The 13,232-nt window shown below is 35.8% G+C and overlaps 2 protein-coding genes and 1 pseudogene across 3 annotated transcripts; 2 read left to right on the top strand and 1 right to left on the bottom strand.

Moving 5' to 3' along the window:
* Positions 1 to 1,227: 1,227 nt before the first annotated feature.
* On the bottom strand, positions 1,228 to 4,549 carry LOC120470776 (uncharacterized). Its single transcript, XM_089120741.1, has 2 exons — positions 4,473 to 4,549; positions 1,228 to 3,200 (listed from the first exon to the last, which is right to left on the bottom strand). Exons 1-2 carry the CDS (start codon positions 4,513 to 4,515, stop codon positions 2,155 to 2,157), a joined length of 1,089 nt encoding a protein of 362 aa, XP_088976867.1. The 5' UTR covers positions 4,516 to 4,549; the 3' UTR covers positions 1,228 to 2,154.
* Positions 4,550 to 4,978: 429 nt separating this feature from the next.
* Positions 4,979 to 8,070, top strand: LOC120470767 (uncharacterized). Its single transcript, XM_089120745.1, has 3 exons — positions 4,979 to 5,118; positions 6,241 to 6,489; positions 7,074 to 8,070. The coding sequence occupies exons 2-3, from the start codon at positions 6,405 to 6,407 to the stop codon at positions 8,024 to 8,026; spliced, it is 1,038 nt and encodes a 345-aa protein (XP_088976871.1). The 5' UTR covers positions 4,979 to 5,118; positions 6,241 to 6,404; the 3' UTR covers positions 8,027 to 8,070.
* A 214-nt stretch (positions 8,071 to 8,284) lies between these two features.
* Positions 8,285 to 12,725, top strand: LOC148973408 (uncharacterized; annotated as a pseudogene). Its single transcript, XR_016146738.1, has 2 exons — positions 8,285 to 8,403; positions 11,436 to 12,725. The product of XR_016146738.1 is annotated as an uncharacterized LOC148973408 (transcript).
* The last annotated feature ends 507 nt before the right edge of the window (positions 12,726 to 13,232 follow it).

The following is a 13,232-nucleotide window of genomic DNA, read 5'->3' as shown; positions in this document are numbered from 1 at the left end:
AGGGTACGATAGGCTGTGAGTTCATTGTGCAAAAACAATTTGTGCTATTACTTTCCCCTTATTCTATCCTATAGTAATGCAATACTGTATATTATATAGGCAAATGTATTTACTGTTGAATACATTTGGTTCAGCTAATAAATTGCATTTAAAATATATTGATTCCTGTAATAATAATTATTTATTCATGTGATATTTATAAATCTGGGTGCGTTTTTGGTTGGAAATCAATGAAACATGGTACTGTATTACCTGGTCTCCCCTGTTTATTGTCACAGCTCTACAATAAAGCAAACACCCATGATAAACTTTGCTTTTCTATCTAACGTTAGTAATTGCTGACTCTTTATTCCAACGCTGAGCGAAGCGAACTCTCTGCTCCTCGTCACGGTGCGTCTCAGGTGATTGTTATCAATCTGCCCAAGTAGCAGTGCTAGAAGAGAGGAGAGCGTCTTAACCAGGCTGAGATTTGACCATACAGGGTTAAATAAAACATTGTTTTTAATGGGCAAAACTTTATCAGATAAATGTTTGGAATGTAGATCAAAGGAAGATGTAGAACATGTACTAATGCATTGTAAGAGATATAGAGATGAGAGGATAAGGCTAAAACAAAAGATAAGTAAGGCAGGAAGAAAGTGGAATATTAAAGGTTTATTAGGCACAACAGGAGATGGGGTAAAGGATACACAGAAAGCAGTTATACAATTTCTGAAAAACATAGGAATTTCTAAGAGGATATAGGTTTTTTTTTTTTTTTTTTTTTAAAGTAGTACAAAGTAGTCCCAACGAATAGCCCGTGTTACATACTCTGATACAGTAGGTGGCGGTATGCACCTTTAAAGTCATGGTTGCAATCTGCCATAAAACGAAGAAGAAGAAGAAGAAGAAGAAGAAGTAGCAGTGCTTCCCCTTCAGAAAATATAGTATTTATACGGTCAAAAGATGTCTGTGTCTCATATGGCCTTGATATTTGCACACTCTGTGACTATACAAACCACAACATGTAAATAGGAAAACGTTTGCGTTATTTTGTCACTCATTTGGATTAGTATGAAAGCTGCAACCATTCACAACCAGTCTTTGTGCTAAGCTAGGCTAGCGGTGGGTGCGTCAAACAGACTTATAGCACGCACGGAGATGAAAAAGGTATGTAAGGATTTATCTAACTCTGGGGGGTAAGGTGAATAGGCTAAAGTCCCAAAAAGTCGGAGTGTTCCTTTAATTAATACATCATCGATTAATAAAGCGATTAATACATCATCGTCATAAAATCAGACAGGCTAGTCACCGCTCTAGGTTAAAATCTAAAACTTCATGTTACATAGTTACTACTCATATTTCATCATTGTTTTGGCTCACAACACAATTAACACGATATTATTTTACTTTGTATTATTCCTGTTTTAATAAAAAAAAATACAAGAAAACATATTTTTTAATCTTTCATCATTAAAAAAGTGAACACAACACAAATCAGCTTTCAGGGTTCCAGACGCAGTAAAACTCTTGTTTCCATCCAAAGTTGTGAATTTAACTAACAAAATCGTTATATCACATAAAAACATTTGCGAATAAAACAGTTTCCATCCAGCGAGGCGAAAAGAATAAATTCATCACTACTTCATGGGCGTCAGTTTGTTCTGAAATATGCTGGGGACAGAGATATTCTCTTTTGCGCAGGTCGTATTTTGAAAGATGATGTCCTGTAGCTTACTAATGTAAATAAATAAAAATGTATACAAAAATGTGATGTCCGACTCACTTTAAGAAGAAGAAAGCCTTAATTTCCCAAACAGCATTAGACATGACCCACTATTATACTTCAAAAGTAGGCTACCATGTTGACAATTTGACATAAAGTAGTTTAATGTCCCTAAACAACGATCACCAAATTTCTCTCTCATATTGCTCCTCATAACCCCTGAAAATGCTCAAAAAAATCGAACCTAAGTCAATTATTATGGACGTTATCTGACATTAATTCCCAGTACAATTGACCCGAATTCTGCACTACAAATTTTGCCATGATTAAAAAAAGCAAAAATGAACACAGTTGAATGCTATATGATGACTGACATCACCCAATCATGTGCGATTCAAGTAACATGTCATAAACAACTTTTTCAATCTAGCTGATGTCACGCACATCCATCAATATTTCAACTTTCGACAATGCTTTTTAATATGAACCGTTAGACTGCTTGGGTGGCTGAATCTCCTCCCACACTCAGTGCACTGAGGTTTCTCTCCAGTATGATTTCTTTGGTGCAGTTTCAGCTGGAAAGATGTAGTGAAGCTCCTTCCACAGTCCAAACACACGTTATCTTTCTCGCCGGTGTGTGTTTTCTGGTGCAGTTTAAAACCGTCCACACGTGAAAAACTCTTTCCACAGAGAGAACACACATGAGGCCTCTCATCTGAATGAACTTTCAGGTGTGATTTTAGATGTGGTGCCGAAATAAAATCTTTACCACACTGATCACAGTTAAATGGTCTTTCTCCGGAGTGAATGCGCAGGTGATGGGTGAGAGTCGATGCGCCGGTGAAACTCTTTCCACACTGAGTGCATGTATACGGTTTCTCTCCAGTGTGAATTCTCGTGTGTTTGCGGAGGTGTCCTTTTTGTTTGAATCTCTTTCCACACTGAGGACAGGTGTGCGGTTTCTCTCCAGTGTGAACTCTTAAGTGATCCTCAAGTTTGCTTCTATGTGTGAAACTCTTTCCACACTCCGGGCAAGTGAACAGTGTCTCTCCATGGTGAATTTGTATGTGACTGTTAAGGTGTTCCTTTACTTCGAAAGTCTTTTCACAGTGACGGCATGAGTGCAGGTTCTCATGAACTCTTAGGTGTCTCTTAAGTCTGTTACTAAGTATGAAACTCTTTCCACACTGAGGGCAGGTGTACGGTTTCTCTCCAGTGTGAACTCTTAAGTGGACCTCGAGTTTACTTCTATGTGGGAAAGTCTTTCCACATTGCGGGCAAGTGAAAAGCGTTTCTTCAGGGTGAATTCTTTTATGACTATTAAGGCGTTTTTTTTCTTTAAAACTCTTGTCACAGTGACGGCGTGCGAAAGACTTTTTGGCTTTTGTTCTTCGAGTTATTTTTCTTGAGTGATTTGGTGATTCTCCTCCAGTTGAAAGACTCTGAGGTTTCTGACACTTCAGTTCTTCACTTTCCTCTTTCACCTCCATTAGATCTACATTAAATAACATATGATGGAAAATCAAATCAAGAGAGAGAAGAGTTCTGGATAACTGTGCAAAATGCAAATTATGATCTTTGTGTCATGCAAAGGTCTAGAAGACCAAATCTTTCAAATATATGTTAAATCTTTCATCTTTGTTTGTATAACTATAACAATATTCCCTGTTTTAGATAGTCTTTGATTCTTTTTTTGTCAGTAATTAATTAGTAAAAATCACCCTTACACAAATTGAGGCCTTAAAAGGGCCTTAAATTCATAAAGTCATGGCATTAAATGTCGCTTGCATTGCAAAACAAAACAAAAATACAAAAAATTCTTCCCGTATTTTGTCCTATTTTCTTATACAAATAAAATCGAAACATCTTTAAACTGAGATTTACTTGAGATGCAAATGTTAAATGAAGTCTTGAAGAAAATTAAGTGAGTTTTTGCTTAAAACAACAACAAATATGTCTCTCGGAGTTATTATATTTCCCTTTTGAAATAAGTTAATAATCTGATCCCATTGGCATTTATTTGGTCTTGTATTAATCATAAACTCACTTTATTTTTGATCAATTTCACATAAATTTGGACTATTTTTTATTTGCAGTAAAAGCATGTTGATTTCAGAATCTTTATATATTTGCACTTGGAAAACAAGACAAAATACTGAGGAAAAACATCACTTTTCTTCTGTCATCAGAGGATATACAGTAAAAAGATTTTTTAATATTCTAGATTTTGAGAGCAGAGGAAGTGAAGATACTTTTGCTTTTAAAAATTAATAGAAAAAATAGTGAATATCAACATGTTAAAAATGTTGAAAGTGTTGCTATTGTGTTTCTCCCTAAACATTTACATTTAGAGCCCACACTGACATGTTGTTTTGCCTTCAATTTATTCCTTACATTTTCTTTACTTAAATTAACTTAATAAAACTTCATTTTCTTGTCTTTCATTAAATCTTATTTTATTTAAAATATATTTCATTCACATGAATACAAACCCAAACAAAAAAACTGCATTATACAAACTATAACTTCAGATACTCTTTTTCAACAACAAACAAATACATTGTTTAAACTTTTTCATTGTAAATTAATGTAATGAATGTTGTTAAAATAATAACATAGATTCCTCTGCAATATAAACATATCACAGGCAATTTAAGTTAAATAAACACGTGTACCATTAAAATAAAGCATCCAAATATACAGTCATCGCATATCTTAATGTTTATAAGAAGATATGTCAGTTACAAAACAAAGACATTAAACTCACAGGACACTCCGCCGTGAAGCAGCCGTCTTACTGTCGTAAACATGTGCCGTAACGCGCCTGCTCCTGTCGCATCAACGAGGAAATGTGTTACCCACTGTCTTCCTCAAGGTGGCGCCAAACACCACGGAGACGTTCGGTTCACAGACAAATAAAGCTTCAAAATATGTTTTTTTTTAAATACCTCCGAAATAACAAGTTCATTATCAACTAATGAATACAGCACAAGAATGACCACAGTACCACTCAATCAAAAAAAATAAAAAATAAATAAAAATTCAATGTCGGCAATTAATTTTAATAAAGCTTTTGAATCCAGTAAGAGCTGGCAAAGTATTTTAATACAATTTCTGAATCGAAATTGAAAGAATATAGATAGACCTAGAAGTTTTTTTTTTTTTTTTTTTAAATCAGGTAAGGGAGGTAAAAGCGTTTCTGATCCAAAACAGTAGATGGCGGTAATGCTCTGTCTGAGTGAGAATGTAGGCCTCCGATAATTTAAAAAGAAGAAGAAGATCGCAGTGCTGAACGTTTGAAGACCAGTTTCTAAGTTTATAATAATCGAGGAGGCTACACGAGTTTGAATGAAGGACAGATGTGGAGTATTTTCGCTGTATACTGGCTGTTTTCAGTTTACATGTTTGGACACGTAAGATACGGTTTTTTTTTTTTTCGTTTTTTCCCGAAATATCTTTATAGCCTATTGTACGTCACGGTGGGGTATTGTTGCCACCCACATATTATTTTTCCACTCAATTATGTGATGTTATGTCGTTTTAATTACATCCTTTCACTTAATAAGATATTATATCATTAAAACGATAACATAGCCTACAATTTAAGGATGCACAATAAAATTAAAAAGATAAATATTTATTATTTCCACCCACTAACAGTTTAATCGCTGCTAGGCTCATGAGGGGTCCTTGGAAAATATTCTACCTTATAAGGAGAAGTTTGGTTTTTAGATAGATGAAGAAGGCTATTTGTGAACTGTAGCCTACATCAGTATCACAACGATATCCTGTAATGGGCACTGCAGAATTTATTTATTTTTTTACATATTTGCGATTAACTTCTGTAAGTGCGATAAAGGCACGATGCTTTATAAATTCTCAAATGTGGAAAGGCATATTACACATCACTGTACAAAACATGTCCTTATTACGAGAAAATTTAAAGCTTTTTTTTTCCATTTTAACAAAAGATCTCGTTATTACAAGAAAATATGTTGTTTAAATTACAAAATATCCAGTTATTGCGAGAAAAGATGTTAAAATGACACGTCTCATTATTACGAGAAAAGATGTCGTTTTAACTAAATATCATAATATAAAAATGTTATTAAAATTACTTATCATCTTGTTATTATGATAATTGAGTGGAAAAGTAAAATGATTGTGGCACCAATGCACAACCATAATATTGTGTATGAAATCATGGGCGATTCAGCATCTTGCAAGCACTTTCACAGAAAGAATTGACTCAAAAGAACGAGGCTTCAGTCGATAGAAATACGGGATGTACAATTGCTGTGTCCATGGAAAGTGTTTACGCTTAGTCGAAATGTTAATATAAGAATTTAACATGTCAATTTATCCATATTCAACATCTCGTGTTACATGAGGTTGTTTCCTATAGGTCTGTTTTATATGATAATACCACTATACAAACTTGTCAAAACACTGTATTTCTAGCAGGAAATATGCTCACTTAATTTACGAGTAATTAAAGTAGTTCAGTATAGTAACTTGATTTTAATTTTTTCCAGATCTGGTCCTGTGGGCGTCAGTATCACACAGTGATCACAGTACACACCTGCAGTGAAGCCCCTCCCACAACAATTCACCAATAAATACTGGGAATATTCCCATCATCCTACAAGAGAAGGACAAACTCCAGGAGTAGCAGCTGAAATCTGTGTGACTGTTAAAGATGGAGTTTATTAAAGAGGAGATTGAAGACATGACTGATCCAGAACCATCCAGAATAAAACATGAAGATACTGAGGAACAAACAGGTTGGTGTCCATTCTTGAGTCTTCATTGTTGACTAAGGGTGTCACGATTTCGATTTTAAATTGAAATCGATCGAAGTTAACAGTCTTGAATATCGAATTAAAAAATGTAATCGTCGATGCTGCCACGCCCCCACGTCACGTCCGATTGGCTTTCCAAGCGGAAAAAAACACGCGTTGAAGTGCTGCGAGACTATGGTCAACCTCCTCTAACTTAGCTACAGTAGCGCACAAAGCAGAGAGGGAGAGAGCGAGAGACCTTGAGTGACGGAGAGCATCCTGATCGATAAAAATCAAGAATCGAATCGAAAATGTAATTGAATCGAGGATTTGGAGAATCGTGACACCCCTATTATTGACTGTTGAGAAAAATTAAGGTAACAAAGCTTCAGTTTAACACATTGGATGATAAATGATACAGAAAATCCATCTAAATGGTCAAAGGGTCATTCCATGTCAAATCAAACAAATTTTATAAACTCCCCTGGTGCAATTTATTTTTATTTTTTTCTGAAGATAGACTTCATGAGAGACTTTTTTTCTCTTTAACCAGTTTTCCAGTCTTACGCTTTATTTTTTTATTTTAGACTGGATGGAGATTAAACCCGAAAAACATGAACTAAATGAAACAGATGATGAACAGCAGAGCATCAAAGCTAATAAACTTTACACCTGCCCTCAGTGTGGAAAGAGTTTCAGACAAAAAGGACACCTTAAAATACACATAAGAATTCATACCGGAGAGAAACCATTTAACTGTGATCAGTGTGGTAAAGATTTTATTTCGTCGTCACATCTAATCAAACACCTGAAAGTTCATTCGGATGAGAAGCCTTATGTGTGTTCTCTCTGTGGAAAGAGTTTTTCAAGGGTGGATCATTTTAAACTGCACCAGAAAACACACGATGAAGTGAGAGATCATGTGTGTTGTGACTGTGGGAAGAGCTTTACTAGATCTGACCAACTGAGACAGCATCAAAGTTTTCATACCGGAAAGAATCCTTACAAGTGCTCATACTGTGACAAGAGTTTTAATCGGTCAGAGCACCTGAAATCACACGAGCGAGTTCACACTGGAGAGAAGCCGTACCAGTGTACTCAGTGTGAGAAGAGTTTCAGAGATGCAACTGGTTTAAAAAGTCATCTGCGCGTTCACTCCGGAGAAAAACATTTTAACTGTGATCAGTGTGGTAAAGACTTTATTTCGTCATCAAATCTAAATCAACACCTGAAAGTTCATTCAGATGAGAGGCATTATGTGTGTTCTCTCTGTGGAAAGAGTTTTTCTCGACTGGATCATTTTAAACTGCACCAGAAAACACACGATGAAGTGAGAGATCATGTGTGTTGTGACTGTGGGAAGAGCTTTACTAGAGCTGACAATCTGAATCGGCACCAAAGAATTCATACTGGAGAAAATTCTTACAAGTGCTCATATTGTGAGAAGAGTTTCACTCGCTCCAGATCTTTGAAATCACACGAGCGAGTTCATACTGGAGAGAAAACCACACCACTGCACTCCATGGGAGAAGAGTTTTAAAAGTTTATCAAGCCTTCACATCTGCAAGAAGACTAGAAACACTTGAGATTTGAGATTTCCTGGAATAATCCTTATTCGTGTGCTTCACTTATACAGCCATTCAGTGACAATTATAATGATGTACCATCTAGGATGATAATAATACACAACCTTGTCAAAACACAATTCTGAACAGCAAATATGTTCATTTAACTATCATGTAATTAAAGTAGTTCAGAATAAAAGTTCAATATAAATTCAGTAACTTTCCAATTCCAGATCTAGTCCTGTGAAATCTGTGTGACTGTTAAAGATGGAGTTTATTAAAGAGGAGATTGAAGACATGACTGATCCAGAACCATCCAGAATAAAACATGAAGATACTGAGGAACAAATAGGTTGGTGTCCATTCTTGATTCTTCATTGTTGATGCTTTGGTGGCTGTGAAATTCTTAGTATATTGATGATAAATTATTTAGAAATTAATCAAAATGATCCTAACCTTGTAATGTGTCAAATACATTTGAATTATTCAAATTCATGAGAATGATATAAAAAAGGCCTCATTTATAACCGTTGCGTTCAGACAAAACAGGCCGTGAAAAAGGCGTACGCCACTTCCGATGCATAAGTTTTGATTTATAAAAACTAACTTGATGGGAAAATTTCCACACCTGCACGCAAACTCTGACCCATGCGTGCAAACGTTTTTTGAGAAGAAGCAGTTTGGCGACACCGACGGTGAGCTGGAGTTAAACTGACACGTATAACCTATCTAACGGCAGATGAATGATCAGAAATACAGTGAAACACCTTAAATAAATAAAATAATGGTTTAAACTGTTTTACTTTTGATATAAACATTTAGATTAAATGTGCCATTCTCATTAATGGAGTTAAAGTCTTAAACTACATGAAATTACTGAGAAGTTACAACATTTTTTTTATATTCAATAAATAGAAATATTTGTTGTGGATGCAATGCTTTTGAACACTTTTTTCCTCTGGCATGCTTTGTTTTTATGTTTTAACTGCAGAGATAATTGCTCACGATAATAGCAGATTGTCTGAGAAAAATAGTTTTGTGCAAAGAAGTTACCATCAAAAATATAAATCAATTTGGTCAATGGAAAAGATTAAGAAACTTTTTCTGAAATGTATTTTACACTATTTGAGTTATTTATTAGGCTCGTGATTTTTATTAATGTAATGCGACGGCACATCAGCATTTAATATTTTCCTAATATCTTATTAAACATGGTTTCACAGATGAATAAGCATATGCAGATGAAGATATCCATAGTAAAACTAGGTGGTGTAAGCTCCATATATAGTTATTTTGAGGAGACACGTGCGCATAATCTTCCGCTGACTGGGATTTATAAAGTGAATTCTGCGCAGGTTCTTGCGTACAAACAATTTTATAAGTCTGAATATTTTTTGTTGTACGCCATTTTTTTTAGTAAGGACAGTTTTATAAATGAGACCCTTTAAAGAGCCCCTATCATGGATTTTTGAAAATGACTGTTTATATGGTGTGGAATATAGCCTTAAGGGAATGAAAACATCCTGCAAAGATTTATATCTGAAAGTGCACCGTATATAAAGTTATTGTCTTTCAAAAGTGAGAGTCGACTCTGAGTCTATGAAATGAATTGTTTTTGAAACGAGTCATTAGCTGGTTCGTCGTGACGTAGATACATACTGGCCGCGCGCAGACGGAAGTGTAAACTTGAAGTCTACACATTCAAATACTTCATCATAGCATCATGTCGAGAAGACGCTGTGTTCTACAATGCAAAGATAGTTCAGCCACTTTGTTTTCATTTACCAGGGACGAGCATGTGAAGAATCGCTGGTTAGAGTTCATATTTGCAACGATACCACAACAGTATAGCCTGATTGTGTTCTCATCATTTTATTGACGAATAACGTTAGTTCAAAAACACAAATGAATTCAAAGTGGATTCGCAAGCGGTTGTTCCTGAAGGAGGGCTCAGTAACTTACTTACCCAGTGTATATGGATCAGCTTCCTCCTTCGAATCACAACCTTTAAGTATTATTAATAATTGTTGCTTTTATGGGGTTTGAACGGTTTTGTAGCGTCGGGCGCGAGGCAGTATGTGTGTGTAAGTTACGCTCAGCGCAGCTTCTACGTCTCCAATGTCAATTTTTTTTAAAATATGTGAAATGTTTGTCGCTGTTATTGGAGTTGTCATAAAGAATAGAGCGTCTTGTAGTACTGCAGTTCTTTATCAATGTGTTTATGTGTTATGCTAACAAACAATAACTGACTGGGTCTGTCATCTGACCAATCACTGCCGATTAGCGTCACGCAAAGGAGTGGTTTGGAAAAATGAGTCGTTGTACGAATCATTTGGGAGTCGGTGAGTAAATCAGTTAAAAATAAATGCATGTTATAAGACAAATAAAGTGTTTTTTATCCTTGCATGCATGTTAAACTGTTTTTGGGAACTCCTAAAATAAAAATAGGAACATTTTTAAATGCTATGATAGGGGCTCTTTAAACTTTATTGTTACACAGATGGAAACCTATTCTCTTGTTGTCTGCTTGTTCACTTGAATTTTCCTTGAAATGATCCTCCTTTAAGGGTTAGTTCACCCAAAAATGAAAATTCTGTCAGTATTTACTCACCCTCATGTTGTTCCAACCCCGTAAGACCTTCGTTCATCTTCCGAACACAAATGAAGATATTTAAGAAATTAAGATCACTCCTGCATCCATAGTCCATAGGTTTCTTGAGGGAATGACTCTTGCTGGCATCGAAAAGTCATTAAAGACATCATTAAAATAGTCCAAGTGACTACAGGGGCTCAATCTTAAGTTTATCAAACGACAAGAACACTTTTGTGCGCAAAAATAACGACTTTATTTCAACTATTCACTTCCTTCTCCATGAGCCTGTAGTAAGTTAACGTTAGGTGTTATTGCGTAGAGCTACGTCACACGTAGGCTCACTATTGGCCGACGCTGGTCATGTGTGTGATGCGTGTGACGTACAATAACAGAAGCTTACGCTATTAAACTAGTAACCTGACTCGCGCAGAGGGAGAAATAAACGAATAGTTGAAATAAAGTCGTTATTTTTGTTTGTTTTTGAGCACAAAAAGTGTTCTTGTAATTTGATAAAGTTAAAATTGAGCCCCTGTAGTCACTTGGACTATTTTAACGATGTCTTTAATGACTTTTCGGTGCCAGCAAGAGTCATTCCCTCAAAAAGCCTATGGACTAGTATGCAGGAGCGATCTTAATATCTTAAATATCTTAATTTGTGTTCAGAAGATGAACGAAGGTCTTACGGGGTTGGAACAACATGAGGGTGAGTAAATACTGACAGAATTTTCATTTTTGGGTGAACTAACCCTTTAAACTGATTATGACTAAACTTCTGAATATGTTCATTTTAGATCAGATGGGAATAACAGAGCTAAGAGAAGACCTGAATGAAGTAAAGAAACACTGTGACTTCAAATGTGAAGGAACAAAAGCCAAAAAGCTGCACTCCTGCTCACAATGTGGAAAGAGTTTCAGACACAAAGGACACCTTGATGTGCACATGAGAGTTCACACTGGAGAGAAACCGTATCCATGCACTCAGTGTGAGAAAAGTTTCATAACTTCATACCTACTCAAAATTCATATGCGTTTTCACTCAGGAGAAAGACCATTTCACTGTGATCAGTGTGGTAAAGAGTTTATTTTGTCATCACAACTAAAATCACACATGGACGTTCATTCAGACGAGAGGCCTTATGTGTGTTCTCTCTGTGGAAAGAGTTTTCCAAGAATTAACAGTTTTAAACAGCACCAAAAAACACACAATGAAGTGAGAGATCATGTGTGTTGTGACTGTGGGAAGAGCTTTACTAGAACTGACCAACTCAAACAGCACCAAAGAATTCATACTGGAGAAAAACCTTACAAGTGCTCATACTGTGACAAGAGTTTCACTCGGTCTGCAAACCTGAAATATCATCAGCGACTTCATACTGGAGAAAAGCTGTATCACTGTACTCAGTGTGGAAGAGATTTTGGTTCACAATCATATCTCAAAAAACACCTTATTGTTCATACAGTTGTCAAGGCTCACTTGTGTTCTCTCTGTGGAAAGAGTTTTTCAAGGTTGAGCCATTTTAAACTGCACCAGAAAACACACAATGAAGTGAGAGATCATGTGTGCTGTGACTGTGGGAAGAGCTTTACTAGATCTGGTCATCTGAAGCAGCACCAAAGAATTCATACTGGAGAAAAACCTTACAAGTGCTCATACTGTGACAAGAGTTTCACCCGGTCTGAAAACTTGAAATCACACGAGCGAGTTCATACTGGAGAGAAGCGGCACGACTGTACTTGAGAAGAGTTTCAGACATGTATCAGGCCTTCACACTCACATGAAAAACTGTTGCAAGTGATCAACATTCAATCATCAAATACATTCAGGTAAATTCTGCAAGATAAAATAATGAGATTTGTATGTGTTTTATGCCATTTTGAGAATTACATTTCTATACTGTCTCATTATACTGGGACAGAAATGCCATTAAACAATATAAGCATTGTCGAAGTGGCTAAGTTACATATATATTCAGTTAGAGACAAAGAAAAAAGATGCTTTATTTTGTGATTGTCAGGTATAAAGAGACTAGACGTAACTTAGGCTATCTGACAGATAAAATAAAAACATGATTGTGATGGCATTTATGATTGGTCTGATTTCTTCAAACGTTCACCATGTTTTTTACTATGCATAACATTATCTTCAAGCACTTACTACGTTTACTATGGTAACTTAATGGTTAGCGCACAATATAGTCTTTTCTTTTGCGTAGCGTATAAATATTTCTACCTTATACTGTGATCAGAATCCACATCGGATCACAAAAAGAGGGCATTCAAACATGAAAGTGAGTTAAATTATTTTAAAAGTCTTTAATGCTGCTGACAGAATAATCTGGCGCTAGCTGACATAGGCGAGGAGGTGGACGACGAGGAAGAGGAGGAGACCGAGCGTCAATACCACTTATTAATTTGAAAAAGTGCCAACAGTATTGGGATAATGAGACTGAAGGGGTACATTTATGCAATACAAAAGAAAGTGGGAAAGTTAGAAAGAGTGGGGGAAATAGGATTAAGGATGGGACATACAGGTTTGAATACAACAACATTACATCCAATATCTAAACATCCATCGGGAATGTGTGAGA

The sequence above is a fragment of the Pimephales promelas genome, chromosome 16 (assembly GCF_988280905.1).
Source record: "Pimephales promelas chromosome 16, fPimPro1.hap1.1, whole genome shotgun sequence".
NCBI classification, from domain to species: Eukaryota; Metazoa; Chordata; class Actinopteri; order Cypriniformes; family Leuciscidae; genus Pimephales; species Pimephales promelas.
Note: the sequence above shows the minus strand (reverse complement) of the source record. Positions and strands in the feature narration are given on the sequence as shown.

Coding starts and splice junctions, on each gene's coding strand:
- LOC120470776 (XM_089120741.1), bottom strand. CDS start 4,515: ATGTTTACGACAGTAAGACGGCTGCTTCACGGCGGAGTGTCCT. Junction 3,201..4,472: donor GCTTCACGGCGGAGTGTCCT/GTGAGTTTAATG, acceptor TATTTAATGTAG/ATCTAATGGAGGTGAAAGAG.
- LOC120470767 (XM_089120745.1), top strand. CDS start 6,405: ATGGAGTTTATTAAAGAGGAGATTGAAGACATGACTGATCCAGAACCA. Junction 6,490..7,073: donor AGATACTGAGGAACAAACAG/GTTGGTGTCCAT, acceptor TTTTTATTTTAG/ACTGGATGGAGATTAAACCC.